This window comes from Oncorhynchus kisutch, linkage group LG6, assembly GCF_002021735.2.
Source record: "Oncorhynchus kisutch isolate 150728-3 linkage group LG6, Okis_V2, whole genome shotgun sequence".
Classification (NCBI taxonomy): Eukaryota; Metazoa; Chordata; class Actinopteri; order Salmoniformes; family Salmonidae; genus Oncorhynchus; species Oncorhynchus kisutch.
The window spans coordinates 55,650,242-55,674,486 of NC_034179.2; the positions used below are offsets into that span (position 1 = coordinate 55,650,242).

The 24,245-nt window shown below is 42.1% G+C and overlaps 1 protein-coding gene across 2 annotated transcripts; it reads left to right on the forward strand.

Moving 5' to 3' along the window:
• Window positions 1-2,113: 2,113 nt before the first annotated feature.
• LOC109893006 (protein FAM53C-like) lies at window positions 2,114-23,848 on the forward strand. 2 transcript variants are annotated; one of them, XM_020485975.2, is made up of 6 exons: window positions 2,114-2,223; window positions 2,396-2,525; window positions 3,784-4,035; window positions 8,214-8,271; window positions 13,122-13,963; window positions 22,630-23,848. In XM_020485975.2, exons 4-6 carry the CDS (start codon window positions 8,265-8,267, stop codon window positions 22,894-22,896), a joined length of 1,116 nt encoding a protein of 371 aa, XP_020341564.1. In that variant the 5' UTR covers window positions 2,114-2,223; window positions 2,396-2,525; window positions 3,784-4,035; window positions 8,214-8,264; the 3' UTR covers window positions 22,897-23,848. The 2 variants fall into 2 exon arrangements, with proteins under 2 accessions (XP_020341564.1, XP_031682831.1); XM_031826971.1 differs by lacking the exon at window positions 2,114-2,223 and adding an exon at window positions 2,228-2,264.
• The last annotated feature ends 397 nt before the right edge of the window (window positions 23,849-24,245 follow it).

The following is a 24,245-nucleotide window of genomic DNA, read 5'->3' on the forward strand; positions in this document are numbered from 1 at the left end:
TGAGAAACAAGGATCTCTGGTCTGATGAAACCAAGATTAAACTATTTGGCCTGAATGCCAAATGTCACGTCTGGAGAAAACCTGGCACCATCCCTATGGTGGTTGCAGCATCATGCTGTGGGGATGTTTTTTTAGCAGCAGGGACTGGGAGACTAGTCAGGATTGAGTCAAAGACGAACGGCGCAAAGTACAGAGATCCTTGACTATATCCTGCTCAGGACCTCAGACCGGGGCGAAGTTCACATTCCAACAGGACAACAACTCTAAGCATACAGTCAAGGCAACGCAGGAATGGCTTCAGGACAAATCTCATTGTCCTTGAGTGGCCCAGCCAGAGCCCGGACCTGAAAATAGCTGTGCAGTGAAGCTCCTCATCCAACCTGACAGAGGTTGAGAGGATCTGCAGAGAAGAATGGGAGAAACGCGCCAAATACAGATGTGCCAAGCTTGTAGCATCATACCCAAGAATACTCTGGGATGTAGTCGCTGTGAAGGTGTTTCAACAAAATACTGAGCAAAGGGTCGGAGAGCTCTGCATGGGTGGAACCCTCCATCTGAATCGCAGAGAGAAGTCAAAGGACAGGACCCTGTTGACCAACTGTAGGTATTGGTGATTTTACATTTGTAATGGTATTTCCTTGTCTTAAGTTGACCTCATTGTTGCTTGACTATATGCAGGCAGGGGTTGCTTGAGCGGATGAATTGCAAGCTATATGAAGACAGTGGCGTTAAAAAGGGAGCCAACGGGAGAGGGCTACCTTCAGATTCAAAAGCCCCCTTCTCCCCTAACCCGCTGGAATGTCATTCAACAGTCCCTGGATGCTTCCCCATGGATCCCAGGTCTGAGTTTTACTGTTCCTATGTTAGCAGACATTGTCTTGTTTGGAGACATCCATTCACTGTGGTTTGCATCTTTAGGTGGATGTGTCTGGTCCTCAGGTCTCATCCTCCAAGCCAGGCTTGGGGTACTCCTTTAGCAGTTGCCTAACAGCTGAAGAGAATGTGTTGGGGTGGCTGAGATTTCTCCTGGAAACTGATCATGATCAACAAGGGCCCATGCAGGGAGACTGGCTACCGTGGAAACCATCCTGATCATGGCTGTCAGTCACAGCGTTATAGACTTGCAGGGGTTCACTGGGTGCTGACTGAAATATATGATTTCTGTAAAATATTGACCACACACTTGTCAGTTTTGGGACACTTTTTACACATTGTTTTGTATCAAACACATGCTTAAGCAGTATCTGCTTCACTAATGTTTTACCTAGATGTTTATTTGGACCCAGTATTATTCTTAACTTGTTTAAACTGTATTTTCTTGTCCCAATTGCATTTATTTGTGTTAGGTTTTCTTCATGGCCCAGCCCTCTAACACTCTTCTCACTCTCCCAATTCTGTTTTCTTTCTAAAGAGTAATGACGTCATATTTGGCTTTGTTGCTTTTGACCCACTAGCCACTTCACCATGTTCACCAGTCTGCGACTCAGCTGACTCTCAGGCTCTACTGTCGAATGCAGTCTCATCTATCCTACATAACTCACTGTTTTTCTAATAACAGAATGTTGATCACTTTGTTTTGTTGGTTTCTTATTTTGTTTTTCTCAATTGTCATTTGTTACAACCGGAGTACTGATGCAAAGCGAAATTAATAAAGATTTGATTTTTCCACACACAATTCTCAGGAGATGTCCGCGCTTTCCTGGTTTAATGGGTCTCCGGGATTGGGGGGGATAGCGCTGAGGTCATAACGTTTTGCGCTTTCATTTGGCCGGTCCAACATGCAACGCTATCTGCAGTATTCAAAGCATCCACAAGATAACGGTATACGCTATTTCTTGTACTTGCCTCACCAATAAGTCGTACGGTGGGATGATATATAAGTAATATGAAAAGTGACATATTCCAGTGTTAAGGCGTGACTTTACAATGGTCCCAGGGCCTATCAATGTGTCAAGTAAACAACTGATCCGAATATGAGTAGCGAACTACAAGTACCACACTTTATAGCCATCTAATAACCTTACGTCAGTTCAGTCAAAGTTGTGCCATTTTCAACAATGAATGAAATCTTGCGATTTGACATCTTTAAAAAAAAGAAGGTTTTGTCCGCTCTTTTAAAATGCTACGCTATTGCACGTCAGCTACTTCTTCTGTTGTTCGAATAATCATCGAATGCGCCCACTGCTTGGGCGCCCCCTATTTATACATTCAAATCGCTCACAGGTTTGAACGTTTTTAATTTATTTTAAATGGACGACTGAATTGTACGCTGTGCTATTTTTGTCTAATACGGATATGTCTTGTATATTTCAATGCACGTTGATTATGACGTTAATTTTATGTTCCAGATATTGTAATCAACAACGGTTCTGGTACATGTTATGCTTTTTAATAGGTCAATAATATCGGAGACACAGATACTAACGTGGCTGCCAGTCGCGTTCTGCACAGGCTCCAAATTGGTTTATCCTTCACCAGCAGCATTTAACCCCTGTAAGGCCTGATGTACGGTGGTGTTGGTCGAGGTAAGAACAACATTTGAATCAAGTAGCCGTTACAAAGAAAAGTTATTGATTAGCAGTTTTATTTATCTGAAACGTCTCACTGCGTTATAAAATGCTTGGCCGTGTTTTTGTAAGCACGCGTCCTAGACATGGCACAGCGGTCCAAGGCTCTAGCGATAAATGCATGCAATAATAGCTAGCGAGCCTCGACAGCTAGTGATCTAATCGGGTAGGGGGTAATAATTAATTTGTTTATTACAGATTAACAAGCGGTGTTTTGTGTGGATGTGTCTGCATAATCGGTTAAATGGACGTACGCTAAGCTAGTTTGCTAACCATACAAATTACGGTTTGCGTTAGCTAACCGAGGTAGTTAGCATCATATTGTCAGTGCGGCTTGCTATTGCTAACGTTAGTCATCTTGACTGAGCTAGCTAAGTGAAGGCTTCATATTCTGTGAAGGGGTTTAGAACGCTCTTCAAAAATATGATATACTAATTGTGAATGAGTAGCTCGCTACCACACATTGCTCATTTGAAAGGTTTGTAATGGACAGCAAGGATACCATCATTTGATATAAACTAGTTATGTAGCCATCATTCTGGCTTTCCAAATGTTCTTATCAAAATGGTAGCTACGAAACGTTAGCTAGCTAAGAAGCTTTTTTCTCAATCTTGTTATTGAGTGAAGAAGAGCATGCCAGTTCTTGATAGATCATGACATGCTTGGTACTTTGCCAGATTGGACCTCAGTATGCACCCTTTTCAAATGCACGTATCCATCATTACGGTTACTGGTTCAGGTGTTCGTTTTTGGTTACATTTTCTTGTTGTCGGACATGTGCCTCGTGATCTTGAGTAGGTATTCAATAAACCCCCGAGTGGCATCAGGAAGGCCATCTCTGGCATCAGGAAGGCCATCTCATCCCAGGCACCTGTCACCATTACTTCTGCACTCAGAGATGGTGTGTCTGAACACCTGTGAGCACGTTTGGTCAGTGGTTGAGCATCTAAAGACGTGTTAAAGTTATGTCAGGTCTGGAAAAGACCCCATTTCGACATCTAGGCTTAATTTGTCTACTCCATAAGATACAGAGAAAGTGATGGGTTACCAAAAGTCAATATGGCAAACTGTACAGAACATGAAAATGTGATTACAAATGTCCTAAAACATTAACAGCTTCCCCATTTGAGCGGTATCACCTGTATTTGAAAACCCCTGCACTGTCATTTCCTTTTGGTAACACTGGTCCATCCTGCTATCGGACTTTACCCTTCAGGTGAGCTGACTACAGTGATGACCATGTCCCAGTGAGACTGGGCAGGGCAACCTGGCCCAGAGGAGGAGTGGAGGTGCCAGAGAAGCTCTGTCAGTCACAATTAGATTGAAGAACAGATAGAGGGACACGCCCCTTTCCCTCAACACTGCCCACTACCTCGCAACCATGCATGGTTTCACTGATCGAGCATCTGCAGAAACATAGTCTGGACAGCAACGCTCACCAAAGGGCCTTAGGGCTTGGTAAAACTTGGTAAGTTTTTAAAATTTAACCTTTATTTAACTAAGCAAGTCTGAAACATAATTAATAGCGCCAGCTTTTCCGGAGGACCGTGTGATCACTCTCTCCGCAGCCGATGTGAGTAAGACCTTTTAAACAGGTTAACATTCACAAGGTTGCAGGGCAAGTGTCTTCACAGACATTTTCAACCTATCCCTGTCCGCGTCTGTAATACCAACATGTTTTAAGCAGACCACTATAGTCCCTGTGCCCAAGAACACTTAAGGTAACCTGCCTAAATGACTACCGACCCGTAGCACTCACGTCTGTAGCCATGAAGTGCTTTGAAACGCTGGTCATATCAACTAGAGGTCGACCGATTATGATTTTTCAACACCGATACCGATTATTGGAGGACCCAAAAAAATCTGATACTGATTAATCTGACGATTTTTATTTTATTTATTTATTTGTAATAATGACAATTACAACAATACTGAATGAACACTTATTTTAACTTAATACATCAATAAAATCAATTTAGCCTCAAATAAATAATGAAACATGTTCAATTTGGTTTAAATAATGCAAAACCAAAGTGTTGGAGAAGAAAGTAAAAGTGCAATATGTGCTATGTAAGAAAGCTAACATTTCAGTTCCTTGCTCAGAACATGAGAACATATGAAAGCTGGTGGTTCCTTTTAACATGAGTTTTAAATATTCCCAGGTAAGAAGTTTTAGGTTGTAGTTATTATAGGAATTATAGGACTATTTCTCTCTATACCATTTCTATTTCATTAACCTTTGACTATTGGATGTTTTTATAGGCACTTTAGTATTGCCAGTGTAACAGTATAGCTTCCATCCCTCTCCTCGCTCGAACCAGGAACACAACGACAACAGCCACCCTCGAAGCAGCATTACCCATGCAGAGCAAGGGGAACAACCACTCCAAGTCTCAGAGCGAGTGATGTTTGAAACGCTATTAGCGCGCACCCCGCTAACTAGCTAGCCATTTCACATCGGTTACACCAGCCTAATCTCGGGAGTTGATAGGCTTGAAGTCATAAACAGCTGCTGGCAAATGCACAAAAGTGCTGTTTGAATGAATGCTTACGAGCCTGCTGCTGCCTACCATCGCTCAGTCAGACTGCTCTATCAAATCATAGACTTAGTTATAACATGATACACAGAAATACGAGCCTTAGGTCATTAATATTGCCGAATCCGGAAACTATCATCTCGAAAACAAGACATTTATTCTTTCAGTGAAATACGGAACCGTTCCGTATTTTATCTAACGGGTGGCATCCATAAGTCTAAATATTCCTGTTACATTGCACAACCTTCAATGTTATGTCATAATTATGTAAAATTCTGGCAAATTAGGCGGCCCAAACTGTTGCATTTACACTGACTCTGCGTGCAACGGACGCAAGAGAAGTGACACAATTTCACCTGGTTAATATTGCCTGCTAACCTGGATTTCTTTTAGCTAAATATGCAGGTTTAAAAATATATACTTCTGTGTATTGATTTTAAGAAAGGCATTGATGTTTATGGTTAGATACACATTGGAGCAATGATACGCACCGCATCGATTATATGCAACGCAGGACACGCTAGATAACTACACATGGTTGATGATATTACTAGTTTAACTAGTGATTATGATTGATAGATTTTTTTTATAAGATAAGTTTAATGCTAGCTAGCAACTTACCTTGGCTTACTGCATTCGTGTAACAGGCAGTCTCCTCGTGGAGTGCAATGAGAGGCAGGTGGTTAGAGCGTTGGACTAGATAGTTTGCAAGATTGAATCCCTGAGCTGACAAGGTAAAAATCTGTCGTTCTGCCCCTGAACAAGGCAGTTATTGAAAATAAGAATCCGTTATTTTTTCTTCTTTTTTTTTGAATTTTTACTCCCCTTTTTCGTGGTATCCAATTGTTAGTAGCTACTATCTTGTCTCATCGCTACAACTCCCGTACGGGCTCGGGAGAGACGAAGGTTAAAAGTCATGCGTCCTCCGATACACAACCCAACCAAGCCGCACTGCTTCTTAACACAACGCGCATCCAACCCGGAAGCCAGCCTCACCAATGTGTCGGAGGCAACCTTGGTTAGCGTGCACTGCGCCCGGCCCGCCACAGGAGTCGCTGGTGCGCGATGATACAAGGATATCCCTACCGGCCAAGCCCTCCCTAACCCGGACGACGCTAAGCCAATTGTGCATCGCACCACGGACCTCCCTGTCGCGGCCAGTTACGACAGAGACTGGGCGCGAACCCAGAGTCTCTGGTGGCACAGCTGGCGCTGCAGTACAGCACCCTTAACCACTGCGCCACCCGTGAGGCCCAGAATGTGTTCTTAACTGACTTGTCTGGTTAAATGAAGATGAAATAAATAAAATAAAAATGTAAATCGGCCAAATCGGTGTCCAAAAATACAGATTTCCGACTGTTATGAAAACTTGAAATCGGCCCTAGTTAATTGGCTATTCCGATTAATCGGTCGACCTCTAATATCAACACCATTATCCCAGAAACCCTAGACCCACTCCAATTTGCATTCCGCCCTAACAGATCCACGGATGCAATCTTTATTGCACTCCACACTGCCCTTTCCCATCTGGACAAAAGGAACACCTAATGTGAGAATGCTATTCATTGACTACAGCTCAGTGTTCAACACCATAGTGCCCTCAAATCTCATCAATAAGCTAAGGACCCTGGGACTAAACACCTCCCTCTGCAACTGGATCCTGGACTTCCTGACGGTGTGCCCCAAGGTGGTAAGAGTAGGTAACAACACATCCGCCACGCTAATCCTCAACACAGGGGCCCTTCAGTGGTGCGTGCTCATGACTGCATGGCCAGGCACGACTCCAACGCCGTCATTAAGTTTGCCAATGACACAACAGCCTGATCACAGACAACAATGAGACAGCCTATAGGGAGGAGGTCAGAGACCTGGCCGTGTGGTGCCAGGACAACAACCTATCCCTCAACGTGATCAAGACAAAGGTGATTGTGGACTACATGAAAAAGAGGACCGAGCACGCCCCCATTCTCATCGACAGAGCTGGTTGAGAGCTTCAAGTTCATTGGTGTCCACATCACCAACAAACTAACATGGTCCAAGCACACCAAGACAGTTGTGAAGAGGGCACGACAAAACCTATTCCCCCTCAGGAGACTGAAAAGGTTTGGCATGGGTCCTCAGATCTTCAAAAGGTTCTACAGCTGCACCATTGAGAGCATCCTGACTGGTTGCGTCATTGCCTGGTATGGCAACTGCTCGGCCTCCAACCGCAAGGCACTACAGAGGGTACTGCGTAAGGCCCAATACATCACTGGCGCCAAGCTTCTTGCCATCCAGGACCTCTATGCCAGGCGGTGTCAGAGGAAGGCCTTAAAAATTGCCAGACTCCAGCCACCCTAGTCATAGACTGTTCTCTCTACTACCGCACGGCAAGCGGTACCGGTACGCCAAGTCTAGGTCCAAGAAGCTTCTAAACATCTCTTACCCCCAAGCCATAAGACACCTGAAGATCTAATCAAATGGCTACCCAGACTATTTGCATTCCTTCCCTTTACACAGCTGCTACTCTCTGTTATCATCTATGCAGTCACTTTTTAATAGCTCTACCTACATGTACATATTACCTCGACTAACCGGTGCCCCCGCACATTGACTCTGTACCAGTACCCCCCTGTATATAGTCTCGCATTGTTATTTTACTGCTGCTCTTTAATGACTTGTTTCTTTTATTTTTTAAATGTTTTTTTGTTTATATGTATGTATTTTTAAACTGCATTGTTGGTTAGAGGCTCCTAAGTAAGCATTTCACTGTAAGGTCTACACTTGTTGTATTTGGCGCATATGACTAATAAAATTTGTTTTGAAGTCGAGAATAAATTCTTATTTTACAATAATGGCCAAACCCTTCCCTAAACTGCACGACGCTAGGCAAATTGTGCGGCGCCCTATGGGACTCCCGATCACAGCCGGTTGTGATACAGCCCTGGATCGAAACCAGACCGATGCACCACTCGGGAGCCCACTTATGTGTCACCCTATGACTCTGCTTGCATGTCCTTGTCTTGATTGTAACAGTGCTCAGCTTCATGACCATTTATTTCTCTTGCTGTTAATTGAGCCGTTCTGAATTTTGTGCTTTTGCTCCTCAATAAACATGTCTGTCTTCCAGTTTCTGCTGGACCCCAACAACCTAGGAATTTGCTGGCCTACAGATGGATTGATGCCTGGTGAGTATGTACAAGTGAAACCACGTAGCCTGTTATTCAGCAATGTCTTGCATTAGGCATTGTAACTTTGGCTTTGCACTGTTGATAAGAGCACATAAGAGCACAGATAAATGGAGGTGAATTCCAAATGACAGAAAGGAAATGTTTGTATTGGTTGTTTAACAGGAAACCACATTACGTGATTTATTCCACGCATGTATCTTCTCAGGCTGATCATGCAAAGGGAGTCTTCTTAAAGGTAGACTCAGAAATACAGTGCGTTCGGAAACTATTCCGACCCCTTGACTTTTTCCACATTTTGTTATGTTACAGCCTTATTCTTAAATTGTTATTTTACCCTCAATCAGATACATACAATACCCCATAATGACAAAGCAAAAACTGTTTTACATTTTTTTCCCCCAAATGTATTTAAACTGAAATAACATTTTCTTAAGTATTCAGACACTTTACTCTGTACTTTGTTGAAGAACCTTTGGCAGCGATTACATCCTCGAGTCTTCTTGGGTATGATGCTACAAGCTTGGCACACCTATATTTGGGGAGTTTCTCCCATTCTTCTCTGCAGCTCCTCAAGCTTTGTCAGGTTGGATCTCTCTGTACTTTGCTCCGTTCATCTTTGCGTAGATCCTGAGTAGTCTCCAAGTCCCTAACGCTGAAAAACATCCCCACAGCATGATGCTGCCACCCATGCTTCACTGTAGGGATGGTGCCAGGTTTCCTCCAGATGTGCTGCTCAGCATTCAGGCCAAAGAGTTCTTGGCATTCAGGCCAAAGAGTTCCATCTTGGTTTCATCAGATCAGACAATCTTGTTTATCATGGGCTGAGAGTCCTTTTGATGCCTTTTGGCAAACTGCATGCGGGCTGTCGTGCTTTTTTACTGAGGAGTGGCTTCTGTCTGGCCTCCCTAACATAATGGCCTGATTGGTGGAGTGCTGTAGAGATGGTTGTCCTTCTAGAAGGTTCTCCCATCTCCACAGAGGAACTCTGGAGCTCTGTCAGTGACCATTGGGTTCTTGGTCACCTTCCTGACCACGGCCCTTCTTCGATTGCTCAGTTTGGCCGGTCAACCAGCTCTAGGAATAGTCTTGGTGGTTACAGACTTCTTCCATTTAATAATGCTGGAGTCCACTGTGTTCTTGGGAACCTTCAATGCTGCAGAAATGTTTTTGTACCCTTCCTCAGATCTGTGCCTTGCCACAATCCTGTACAGACAATTCCTTCGACCTCATGGCCTGGTTTTTGCTCTGACGTGCTTAGACCTTATATAGACTGGTGTGTGCCTTTCCAAATCCTGTCCAATCAATGTCATTTACCACAGGTTGACTCCAATCGAATTGTAGAAAGATCTCAATGATGATCAATGGAAACAGGATGCACCTGAGCTCAATTTTGAGTCTCACAGCAAAGGGTCTTAATACTTGTAAAAAAGGTATTTCTGTTATTTAAAAATAAAACATTTATACATTTGCAAGAATTTCTAAAAACCTGTTTTCGCTTTGTTATGTGATATTGTGTGTCGTTTGAGGAAAAAATGGTATTTCATTTTAGAGTAAGGCTATAACGTAACAATGTGGAAAAGAGCAAGGGGTCTGAATACACCGTGTACAGCAGTAAATATAAACTCAGCAAAAAAAAGATACATCCACTCACTGTCAACTGCATTTTATTTTCAGCAAACTTAACATGTGTAAATATTTATATGAACATAAGATTCAACAACTGAGATATAAACTGAACAAGTTCCACAGACGTGTGACTAACAGAAATTGAATAATGTGTCCCTGAACAAAGTGGGGTTCAAAATCAAAAGTAATAGTCAGTATCTGGTGTGGCCACCAGCTGCATTAAGTACTGCAGTGCATCTCCTCCTCATGGACTGCACCAGATTTGCCAGTTCTTGCTGTGAGGTGTTACCCCACTCTTCCACCAAGGCACCTGTAAGTTCCCGGACATTTCTGGGGGGAATGGCCCTAGCCCTCACCTTCCGATCCAACAGGTCCCAGACGTGCTCAATGGGTTTGAGATCCTGGCTCTTCGCTGGCCATGGCAGAACACTGACATTCCTGTCTTGCAGGAAATCACGCACAGAACGAGCAGTATGGCTGGTGACGTTGTCATGCTGGAGGGTCATGTTAGAATGAGCCTGCAGGAAGGGTACCACATGAGGGAGAAGGATGTCTTCCCTGTAACGCACAGCGTTGAGATTGCCTGCAATGACAACAAGTTCAGTCCGATGATGCTGTGACACCGTCCCAGACCATGACTGACCCTCCACCTCCAAATTGATCCCGCTCCAGGGTACAGGCCTCGGTGTAATGCTCATTCCTTCGACTATAAACGTGAATCCGACCGTCACCCCCCTGGTGAGACAAAACCGCGACTCGTCACTTGAAGAGCACTTTTTGCCAGTCCTGTCTGGTCCAGCGACAGTGGGTTTGTGCCCATAGGCGACGTTGCTGGTGATGTCTAGTTAGGACCTACCTTACAACAGGCCTACAAGCCCTCAGTCCAGCCTCTCTCAGCCTATTGTGGACAGTCTAAGCACTGATGGAGGGATTGTGCATTCCTGGTGTAACTCGGGCAGTTGTTGCCTGTCCCGCAGGTGTGATGTTCGGATGTACCGATCTTGTGCAGGTGTTGTTACACGTGGTCTGCCACTGCGAGGACGATCAGCTGTCCGCCCTGTCTCCCTGTAGCGGCGTCTCACAGTACGGACATTGCAATATATTGCCCTGGCCACATCTGCAGTCCTCATGCCTCCTTGAAGCATGCCTAAGGCACATTCACGCAGATGAGCAGGGACCCTGGGCATCTTTCTTTTGGTGTAATTCAGAGTCAGTAAAAAGGCCTCTTTAGTGAACTAAGTTTTCATAACTGTGACCTTAATTGCCTACATCTGTAAGCTGTTAGTGTTTTAACGACCGTTCCACGGGTGCATGTTCATTAATTATGGTTCAAGCATGGCAAACAGTGTTTTAAACCCTTTAAATGAAGATCTGTGAAGTTATTTGGATTTTTACAAATTGTCTTTGAAAGACTGGATCCTGAAAAAGGGATGTTTATTTTTTTGCTGAGTTTATTAGAGTAAGCTTAACCCTGTTGTTTTAGCTATATACAGGTATTGATGCACGGACTGGTTTGGGTTTTTACTTTACCTTCTGTACCGGTATTTGAATGTTTGGTTTCTTAAATGTGATACGCAATGTGTAGCGTCCATTTTTATAGTTTACTCTGCTACTTGAGTCATCTCTTTCTATGCCGCTTTCCACACAGACCTAGGCACACTCCCTGTCACTCAAGGAGCGTATTTGATGTTCCTCAATCAGGAGACACTTGCCTTCAGTCTGCATGGTCAATCCAGCATATGCAACACAGTTGATAACATTGATGCAGTTGTCACTTTGCTTCTTAATATAAATCTACTAGCATTCTATAATTACACTATTAGCTTTTTTCTTACATCTGCAAACAGCTAGTTTGTCTTTTCTTAGCATTTTGTTCCTAAATCTTGTTAGCCGCTAATGCTAATTGCTAGCTAGCTAATAAAATGTACTGAGTAAGAGCAAGCGTAATTAGCTATGCAGCCTGATAATACCAGTGATTTCGTAGACGTAATCGGCATGTTTGTGCAACAGTGTCTTCTAAATTAAAGAGGTAAACGCAAAGCAAGAATGTTATCTACATGAAGTAGCTAAGAGAAAACATTCAATGTAGCCAAAGATTATAGGGTCCCGTAGGAAACACCTATCAACACATTAGTTTCTACCCTGTCACAATAACTCCTCCCTGGCATTTTCATTCGTTGTCATGTCAAACAACACTGTATTAAAAGTGCCCACTATTATATTCTAACTATATAATTAGAATAGACATTCCATTCCCATGATTCCAACAGTTAACCCAAGTGTTTTGCTCTAAATCGCAAGTCAAATTGCAACATTTGGTTAAAAACAAGGCCCAGATTACTATCTCAAATTATCTCAAATGCAGACATTTTGGTGTTGAATTGTTTTATACTGTTCAATCAGAATGGAGAAAGACCTATTGAAATCACTTAGAATGTGTGTGTTGCCACCCTAGGGTCACGCACTACTCACAAAGCAAATATAGAACTTCTATTATTAAAAAAACATAAAATGCTGTCGTACTGTAATAAAAAATATAAAAAATACTGTGATATAATATTTTGGCCATATCGCCCAGTCCTAAGTAAGCTATGTCAGGAATCCAGTATATAAATAAATATGGGGTGTTTTTTGTGTATTTGTTTCACCTTTATTTAACCAGGTAGGCCAGTTGAGAACAAGTTCATTTATAGTCACGTCGTAGAAATATTAGAAGGAGCAACAACGTTTATGTCGAGAATACATTATTTAAATACACAGTTCAAATCCCCATGGTAAAATGGATAGAATTGCAGGAAATTAGCTTCAGGACCGCTGTCATTGTCAAGAGCAAGCTGCAACTACATTGTATCAGGAATGAATTGCTTTTCGATTTTCTCACATATTATTTAATTAAATAAACCTCAAAAGTGGTTTCTATTAATGTTAGAAGGGGGCGATATGGACAAAATTCTGTATATTTATTAGGATATAGAATGATAAGTCTGACATTAATGTGCACCATAGTTATGTTTGTATACTTGTTACTACTACTACTTTGATTGTAGTAGTTATCAAATGTCCCATTAGGAATTTCCCAAATTAGGAGACTCTTTTCAAACTTCACATTTCTCTAGTGTTGTAAAATGTATTTGATAAGTGGTCGGTTTGGTTGAGGTCGACATTTTTGGTTAATCATTCCAGCTCTAATTTATGGTATCATCTTTCCTTCTCCCTAATAGAGAGTGGTTATTGGCAGCTCTGCCCTCCCTCCAAGCCTGGCCTGCAGGGTGTGCTGAGCTCCAGCTTCCCCCCTTGCCCTGTCCCTCTGGTTCCCCCTGAAACTCACCTGGCAGAGGGGGAAGCCCTGCACCGGCCCCTGGTCCCAAGCACCTCAGTGACAGACCTGTCTTTTCCAGGTGCACCCCCTCCCCCGCCGCCACCCCCCAAACGCCACTGTCGTTCACTGTCCGTGCCAGAGGACCTTTCACGCTGCCGTTACACCTGGCGGCCCAGCGCTTCGAGGGTCTGGACACCTGTGAATCGTCAATACCACAGTGGAGGGGTAGCCGGGGGGCCTTGTCCGCTTCGTGCTCCTAGCTCATCTCTAAATTCTTCACTACACTCTTCTTCAAGCCCCACATTCTTTAGCATTGCTCTCTCTCCTGACTCCCCTCTGCCTTGGAATTTCCCATGGGACCCCAGTGACACTGCTGGAGGAGGCGCCTGCTGCTGTTTCTTCCACTCCCCATCATCATGCTCCTCTCCGTCCCCGCTCCACCCTCCCCTTCCTCCACAGCGACGCTTCTCTCTGTCACCTGTCCTTATCAGAGAGGCTGCCGCCCAGTTCCTGCCCCCGCCTCCAGTTCCACCCCACTGTGCAGCACCCCCTCCGGCTGTGCCTGCTTTGCCCTCCTCTGCCTGCAGCACCCCGTCCTCTCTTCGCCGGGCCATCCCCCCTCAGCTCCCTCGCTGCCACTCACAGCCTTGTGACCTGCTCCTTCTCAAACCAGGACTGAAGCGACGCCGTGACCCAGACAGACCATTTGCCCGGCCAGTACTGGATTTCACCAAGATGACTCAGGTAAACAAAACATCTTTAAGGGTCAGAAATGAATAGAAATGTTAGCCGTATGTAGGTTGGTGGTAGAACATGCCATCTGCTAGCCAGAGGAAAGTTGTTAAAGTGATATTTCACCCAAATTACAAAATGGAATACTGGTTTCCTTACCCTGTAAGCAGTCTATGGACAAGGTATGACGGCAATGCATGGGATTTGTGTCACACAGCCTAGAACGTTAGCATTCGAAAACAAAACCAAAGCACGGATTCTTGTCATACATTGTCCGTAGACTGCATACCGGTTAAGGAAACCAATATATCATTTGGTTGAACTATCCCTTTAAAGGTAGACTCAGAAAGATGACGTTGCCATGAGCACCACCGCAGATATTGAGATAAGCAAGATGCATGACTTTGCACTCATACAGTCACACAGTATCTGCGCATTGACATGGGCCTTGCACTAAAACCCCCTCAGTTATTGTGGAAATTGACCCACTATGCTGTTTACTTTGTGCACCTACATCATATTGCTGAGTTGACCTTTAACCTTCATTAAATTAGACCCTTATGCCTAATCTTAAATGTTTGTTCTGCTGGTCGAATTATCCACTTCCCTACTGTTGTGGAAATTGATCCACTGTTTACTTTCTGCATCAACTAGAGGTGTGCCAACATTAACGTTCTCTTAGTTGTATCCGTAAATTGACAGTTGATAGTCGGGTTGGATGATACTTGTGATCGGAAAAAAACAAAAGTGTTTTAATATGCTAAGTATATGTTGGCAAAATACCTTCCTGCACGTTCTCACTGCAAAAATGTGTATGCCCTCAATTTGCAGCAGGCAACCAAGTTTGCTGTCACTCAGTCAGAATGCGCATCAGTGTTTAACTTCTTGTTAATCCAACCACAGTGTCCGATTTCAAAAAGGCTTTACGGCGAAAGCAAACCATGCTATTATCTGAGGACAGCACCCCAGCAAACATACACATGAAAATCATAATTCAACCTGCCAGGCTCAACACAAAAGTCAGAAATAACATATAATGCATGCCTTACCTTTGAAGATCTTCTGTTGGCACTCCAATATGTTCATTTTTAACATCACAAATGGTCCTTTTGTTCAATTAATTCTGTCGTTATGTATCCAAAATGTCAATTTATTTGGCGTGTATGATTCGGAAAATACACCGGTTCCAATTCGCTCAACATGACTACAAAATATCTCATAAGTTACCTGTAATCTTTGTCCAAACATTTCAAACAACTTTAGGTATTTTTTTACGTAAATAATCAATACAATTTAAGACGGGATAAACTGGTCAATACCGGAGGAAAACAAAGTGGCGCGTGCTTTTCAGGTCACGCGCCTCTATCAAACAGTACACTTCACTCGACCCTTGTTCTGGACAGCCCTACTTCTTCATTACATAAAGGAAAAACATCAACCGATTTCTATAGACTGTTGACATCCAGTGGAGGCAAAAGGAATGGCAAGAAACTGCCTTAGAATTCTAGATTCCCAATGAAAACCCATCCTCGGGGTTTCGCCTGCTAAATAAGTTCTGTTATACTCAGACATCATTCAAACCGTTTTAGAAACTTCAGTGTTTTTTCTATCCAGATCTACCAATTATATGAATATCCTAGCTTCTGGGCCTGAGAAACAGGCAGTTTACATTGGGCACGCTTTTCCTCCGGACATAAATACTGCCCCCTATCCCAAAGAAGTTAAAGGTTACACACACACCACACTGACCAAAAGGTTATTTTGTTGGCATTTACATATGTCCCCATTACCAGTAAAATCTAATCAAAACCTATTTATTTCACTTACTTGCTGTGCTGTTTCATTGTTCAGTCGTTTCATTCTCAACCAGGATTTCTATGGAACGCTGTTTGGATCTTTGCGTGTCAAAAAACATACACATCAAATAACACTATGACAGGTAAAATAACACGACATAATCTGTTTCAGTTGCAATAGTTAGCTAGCTAACCATATAGCTAGGTGTCATCTAAAATAACCCTAATTTATAAGACGGTTCTTATTTGATTAATGGTTGTCAGACCCATCTATGTGAAGCTAGCCACAATCAGGATTAGCCACATTAGTGGACTTTGCGGTTAGCCTTAAATAAAAGTATGGCATAATTCTACTATTTGTGTTCATTTGCATCACTATCAATGTCAAACTTTGATTTTTGAAGGCAAACCGCAAATTCCACTCTTGTGCCTAATCCTTATTGTGGCAAGCTTTACAACACATAACCCGGTCCGGTCGAGCCTCACTAGCCAGATGAAGCTAGCTGGTTGCTCATAACTTTAGCTTTGGGCAACAGGGTTAAGTAGCTGGCTAACTATTTATTTTTATGAAATTAAGTTCAATTTCAATAGGTGAACTAGTGGCAACCTAGCTAATACTTACTCACAAGGATTCCTAAATCATTTCTAAGAATAATGAAAATGCCTGCAGTTTCTACTGGTCATTGTTTTCAGGCTGGTTGTATTGGTGCTACCAAGCTAAAGCTAGCGACCCCAGAAGTTGCGGTCGAACAAATGATGCTTTATTACCAACGCGGTATTGTAAATGCATCATTCGTGGCCAGTGTTTGCTTGTTTGCAGACTTTTTTGTACAGCTTTTGACAGTGCTACTGTATATTTTTGACAAACAAAGACCCAAATGGCATTCCATAGTATGTATGTGGTGACGCTAATAGCATGTATGTGGTGACGCTATTACTCTGTAACTCCGGTAGGGCAACATCTAAAAATAGCGCATTTGGTAGTGTGTACCGGTGCTCGACCAGTTGGTGAAAGCCAACATCACCCATGACAGAGACCACCGGTGGATTGTCAAGGGCAATGAATTCCATTATCTTGGCTTTAATGGATTTCGCCTTCGAGTTGTCTCACTGAAATGTTCCTACTCTTTCAAATGGCTGCTTGATCCACACAGCAGACATTATGTGAGCTATGTTAGGAATGCTGTGTTGCACATGTAGCGCAAAATTTTATGTGGTGTTATTACTTCATGTACCTACGTTATATAGGTATGCAATGTAGCTTTGACATCGGTTTTTAACATCAGCATTAAACTAGACATTGGGCCGATACCGATGTTGTCATTTTTAGCTAATATCGGTCGATTCCGATATGTTCACCGATATATCGTGCATCCCAAATATTTCTTCCCATACCCTTGCCTTGCTTGTTAGATATTGTGCACATTGATAGCTTGATAGCAAACGCCTTCACCATGCAATTTATCATAGTAGCAGGCAGCAGCAATCTAAATTATCAGACCAAAGGAATGATCTGGTGAAATTATGAAGCGAGTGGACAGCTACAACTTCACTATCCAATCAGAGCATACGGCCCACCCTTCTCTTTGCAAACTAGCCAGTTGAGTTATTTAGATCACGTTAAACCTTGCACATGACTGACTGACATGAGAAAGATGCGTGCTGGCACCCGACAATGTCATTTTTTCTGGTCATGGATAATTACAAAAAATACTCAATCGTATCCAGAAAATGTCCCATATCCGTTACGATACAGGCATTTCGCTACACTCGCAATAACATCTGCTGACCAAGCATCGACGTCATATCGCTGAGTCTGCCTTTTATAACATCCAATAGACATGCAGAGGCAACTTTCACCCATAACTCCATTCTTAGAATACAGACCATACCTGTGTATTATTGTCCTTGTTACCAATCGTCCCAGGCCACAGATGTCTCTTCTTCTGTTCCCACGCCCCCGGCGCAAACCCTGAGTGTTCCCACGCCCCCGGCGCAAACCCTGTAGGCAATGCCAGGCAAATGTTATACTGTACACCAAGACTCACTCATGACTGGATTTGCATATAATTTGCATGCAGCTGCAAGAAAGTCTGGCGTCCCCTTTCAGTGCACTCACCCAGTCACTCCTTCACATTAAAAAAAAACATGTTACACTACATTTTAAAAGTTGCAGGTAAATTTTGCCAGACTCATTTACATGTGGTATATGTACAACCGTTGTGTTCTGTTTAGGTTTAGAATACTCTTTCAACAGCCACAGTCATTGGAAGAGCTTATTACAAGAGTTTGAGTCAGGCATACGAGACTAGGCTTACACCTACAGTATTCGGTAGTCCAGCCCGCTATATTCAAGTTGACAATACTATCCCAGTTAATTTTCAGGGAGATGTGGCATCATATTACCCTTGTTTCTATTGTTTGTCACATTTTTTTTAAAGAAAATCCTGAACTAGCTAAACTACTGCGCCCATGTTGTAAGAATCACAAAGATTTTATATGATGCTACATTTTTCCACTTCCTAAACAGTTATATCAACTTGATTTCATTTGATTTCGGGTCGTTCCATAAGAGTTCAATTACTTTCTGTTAGCACCCCTTTAGATTTGAATGAAACATTCCATTCAAGTTTGCTCATGGTAGAAGTGGTCAAAGTTACTTTTTGGACCTGAATGCCAAAACATTTAGGAGATAGAAGTGCTCAAAGTTAACCTGTTTTGCATACCCCTCCCTACCATGAGATGTCATCCATGTTTTCATTACTGAAAAATATTTAAATTTTTTAAAATTTATTTCACCTTTATTTAACCAAGCAGGCAAGTTGAGAACAAGTTCTCATTTACAATTGTGACCTGGCCAAGATAAAGCAAAGCAGTTCGACACATACAACGACACAGAGTTACACATGGAGTAAAACAAACATACAGTCAATAATACAGTAGAAAAATAAGTCTATATACGATGTGAGCAAATGCGGTGAAGGCAAAAAAAGAACATGGTGGCGAAGTAAATACAATATAGCAAGTAAAACACTGGAATGGTAGATTTGCAGTGGAAGAATGTGCAAAGTAGAAATAAAATAAATGGGGTGCGAAGGAGCTAAATAAATAAATACAGTAGGGGAAGAGGTAGTTGTTCGGGGTAAATTATAGATGGGCTATGTACAGGTGCAGTGATCTGTGAGCTGCTCTGACAGCTGGTGCTTAAAGCTAGTGAGGGAGGTAAGTGTTTCCAGGTTCAGCGATTTTTGTAGTTCGTTCCAGTCATTGGCAGCAGAGAACTGGAAGGAGAGGTGGCCAAAGGAAGAATTGGTTTTGGGGGTGACCAGAGAGATATACCTGCTGGAGCGCGTGCTACAGGTGGGAGATGCTATGGTGACCAGCGAGCTGAGATAAGGGGGGACTTTACCTAGCAGGGTCTTGTAGATGACCTGGAGCCAGTTGGTTTGGCGACGAGTATGAAGCGAGGGCCAGCCAATGAGAGCGTACAGGTCGCAGTGGTGGGTAGTATATGGGGCTTTGGTGACAAAACAGATGGCACTGTGATATACTGCATCCAATTTATTGAGTAGGGTATTGGAGGCTATTTTGTAAATGACATCACTGAAGTTGAGGATCGGTAGGATGGTCAGTTTTACAAGGGTATTTTTTTAACCTTTATTTAACTAGGCAAGTCAGTTATGAACAAATTCTTATTTTCAATGACGGCCTAGGAACAGTGGGTTAACTGCCTGTTCAGGGGCAGAACGACAGATCTGTACCTTGTCAGCTCGAAGGGTTTGAACTTGCAACCTTCCGGTTACTAGTCCAACGCTCTAACCACTTGGCTACCCTGCCGCCCCAAATGTTTGGCAGCATGAGTGAAGGATGCGTTGTTGCGAAATAGGAAGCCAATTCTAGATTTATCGTTGGATTGGAGATGTTTGATGTAAGTCTGGAAGGAGAGTTTACAGTTTAACCAGACACCTAGGTATTTGTAGTTGTCCACATATTCTAAGTCAGAACCATCCAGAGTAATGATGCTGGACGGGCGGGCAGGTGCAGGCAGTGATCGGTTGAAGAGTTTTACTTGTTTTTAAAAGCAGTTGGAGGCCACGGGAGGAGAGTTGTATGGCATTGAAGCTCGTCTGGAGGGTTGTTAACAGTGTCCAAAGAAGGGCCAGAAGTATACAGAATGGTGTCATCTGCGTAGAGGTGGATCAGAGACTCACCAGCAGTAAGCGTCACATTGCTGCATCTCAACTGCCTATTTTACCATCATCATTCTCTTGAATACCTGGTTGGGTGTTATTTAATTCTTGCAAACAGAATTCATAGAATGGACCTTTCCCGTCAGACCACTGCAATTTAGCTGGTACACTATTGACATTTAATTTAATTTTTACGTTTCAATTACTATGCAAACATGTATGTGGGAGAATTTGAGCAAGCACTCCTTTACAAAACATACACACACCCTACTTTCTAAAGGTATCCTATGGAAGAAATGCATAGATGTCTTTGTGCTATGGGGAGGAAGTAAGCAGGAACTAAATGATTTACAAACTACTAAACGAGAGCTCTGAATATCTCAAATTCACCATGCAGACTAATGAGAGAAAAGTATACTACCGATACTTATGGATCATCAAAGAGAGTGATGCATTACACACAGACTTATACACAAAGCCCACAGGCCGCAATACCCTGCTATGTGCAGATAGTATGCAGGGTCCCCTCATGAATGGTCTACCATAAAGCCAGTTATGTAGGGTTAAATTAATTTGTAGCCACCAGACAGCAATGCTATAAAAAAAAAAAGACAAATTCAATGAGAGGCTACAACGACAAAACTCTTAACACTGCAATGATGAAAATATCTCGAACCAAGAGAGGAATTGCTTAACTCAACCAAAGAAGAATAACAGCACAACAGTGTTTTGCACCAAGTGTTCGGAGAAAATGAAAGCAATCCTGAAAAAGCACTTGCATATTTTGCAATCAGACAAAAATATCGCACACCTGTTCAAGGAATCTCCACTCGGTGGTCTATAAGTGTGGTCGCAATATTGGAGATAGCTTGCTGAGATCTGACCTGTATCCTGAGCCCACCAGACACTATTGACACCCATTCCAAATGGGAACTACAAATGTGGCTAATGCGCACAGTGCAAATAGCACTATAAAAACATCCAGGTTGAAAAATCCCTGTTAGAGGTATCATCTCATGCAAGACCAAGGGAGTATCTATCTCATCACCTGTTCATGTGGGAAAGCCTACGTAGGACAAATGAAAGGACAATTTAAACAACACTTCGCTGAACACCACAGCTCAATCAGGTGTAAGAACATTGACCCCTAGTGGTCTGAATATTGACTTTGATCTCAGGCCCTTGGGAACAATTCTCTCTTATGAACAAGTCTTATAAATTGATATATTCTTTCTACAGCTTATCAGTGTACAATATGTTCCCCCTGTTGATGATGCTTATTATGAATTATAGTTTAACCAAAAGATGACATGTAACAAAAAATATAATGAAATAGGAAACAATTAAATATACTGAATTGGTGAAATTTAATAAAACAATGTATGTTGATGCTCATATTATGTACAATATTTAACTGTTTTCATATGATAACAATAGGCTAATATTCAATATGCTATAAACTATTTTTTTTTAAAGTTTAAGTTTCCCTCAGTTCATTCTAATGAACTTAATAATTATGACACAATTGTCATTGGTTGCACTGTTTTTCTACATAACCTGGTTCGAGCATTTATCACATTACCCAGAAGGCACAGCGATGCCGAAATGTTGGTGATTTACCCAATAAATTACTGGGAGTTTATATATAGTGTGCAACTCTCTTTATGTTTATAGCTTATAGTTTATTTGCCGTTTTATCAGCACTTCTACATAAAATAATTTTCTCTGGGTGTGCGCCAGCTCATGTTTTTTATTCAAAGTTTCAATTACTACCAGAAAGATGGCCACCAGTCCACCCACTGTTGAATGTCAACATGAATTCAAATCTATATTCTATTATATTTCTATGATTTCAATAGGTTTCCTATGGTTTTAAATGAAATTGTCAATGGATATTCCCACTCAAGTCAATGTTATCTGATGTGTGGACCTTCAACCATCTTTGTGGTACCGTTTGAAAGTTGAAATTACAATTTTATTCATGTTTTTTTTTTTTTTTTATCAGCAAAAACATTAGCTACAGATTGTAACACCAGTTATTGTGTTTGAACCCCCAAAAATGGGTATCCATTATACTGTTTGGTGTATAATGGACCAATCTTGGCAATACTGTCTTCATCCTCGATTTGTGGAAACAGGTGTTTCATAAAATGTCCTTGTCTAGTTGCAGGGTGTCCGTAGAAAATTGAATTTAGCAAACTATTAAAATATTTTTTTTTCTCCATGAAGAAATCCAACAATGTGTACGCCGCCATCTTGTATTTTTCACGTTTTTTCTCATTGAGTGAGATGGGTTTTTAGGTAATTTATGTAAAGAAATGATCATATAGTTTGACAACCCTGTTTGTATGCTTTCAAATGATAACAAACTCAAACATTTATCTTTCAGTCATGAAGACATGGATGTGTCATGGTAGGGTGGGGTATGCAAAATGTGTCAACTCCAAAAAGTCACTTTCTGACCACTTCTACCATGGGCAAACATTTATGGAAGGTTTCATTCTAATCAGAAAGGGGTGCAGTCAGAATGATTTGAAATCATATGGAACAACACTTTACCTATTTCTGTATCATGAATAGAGAACATGTGGTTTGAATGTAGACCGCTCTTGTCTTTTCTAGAGAGGGATGATACATGTGTAAACAAGGCCTTGTTCGCTCTCAAATGTTTCTCCTATTTGTGTCTTTTCAGACTCGCAGTACAGACCCCTTGAGTGGTATGGCGCGTGGGAGGCTGGCTTGTGGAGGGGACGTTTGCATGGGCTTTGAGCCTTTTTTGGGGGACTTCAGAGGGTCGTGTTCACCAGAGGGGCTGGGAAGGACAAGCATTGGTCCTCTAAGCGAGAGTGACGAGGAGGGGGAAGAGGGGGAGGAAGATCCTGATCGAGAAGAGTGTCAGCCAAGTATCTTTGAGAGGGATTGTACAGAATTAGATTTGAGCCTAATTGAAGAAAATTAAAATGTTGTTAATTGGAGACTGTTTTCCCCTTTACCGCCAGCATTCAACACTCCACTCCCAGCCCTGCTGTACTTCATCGGCAGGGCTCTCAGGAACATGACTTCTCTCTCATGGGAAGAGCTGGGGTATATATAATCTCATTGACAATGGTCATGATTTGACTACTACCAATAATAACAATTAATTCAGGTAGCCATGGATGCTGTCCTTCCATCAGAGTACATTCCAGAACCAGTTGCTGAAACATTGTGAATAATCTGAATGCTGGAGATGCCAGCTATTCCCATAGTGTCTGTTGGATGTCTTCATAATGCACCCTCAGACTGATGGAATTTTGGAAGACTAACAAGCTTCTGGTCACTTGCTTTCTTTTACATGACTTTTCTTTTAATTGTATTTTTGTTGGTGCAGTAGTAAGAATAGACTTGAATGATGGTGGTGAATTGAATATCTGTGTTTTGTTCAGTTTGATGCAAAAGAGCAGTATGTCATAGCAGTTTTCTTTCTGCGGTCCTGTTATTTTCTGTTAAACAATCCATATGATTCAGCATAAGCCTTAAGACACCTTTTTTTCTGTAAACAAAAAAAATACAACTATGAAAAGGTAATGAATTGTGTAGCTGTTGCTATTAGTCCTTTCATTGTTTCTTTTATATCTAGGACTCATCTTCTGAAAATAGAGATGTATTGATAATGAATGCACTGTTTGGCAAGTTAACCTAAAAAGGGAAGCAACCACTGTATTCTGAGGGCACATTGTAATATTGTATTATACAGCGATCATTTGTTGAAAACAAGTTGTGTAAAGATGGTAGCTGGGAGACCTGGGGCAGGCCATGGCTGTCTTTTAGACATGTTTTTTTTTATTGTATGTGTTTTTTTTTTAAAGATGGCAATTTCAAACTCAGTTTGTGAATAAATAAAGTTTATTGGAAATTATTTTACAAGGAAAGGCAAGTGTCCAGTGAGCTTTTTTGAAATAATGTGTGTATAGTGCATACATGCTTGATCTCAAGCATGCATGTCAGGTATCTGTCCACATCCACCAAGAATGGGTAGCCCCCAACCATCACTGACCACAATTAGTGGCAGTGAGTGATGGCCCATCATGCCATGACATGACATCAATATCCTCAAGTAGCACAGTAAGAGTCCACTCTTGTCCTGTCTGTGACTGCCCTCCACTACATTCACTGGAACTGTAGCAATTGCATTGGGCAATACATTGAAAAGGGAAGTAGCAGCCTGCCTGTGGTTGAGAATACATTATGATCTTTGCCATCTTGAAAAAAAAATGAATCGACCTCAAATGTGGTCCCTGAGCAATCGGGCGGATGGTCAGTGTGCTG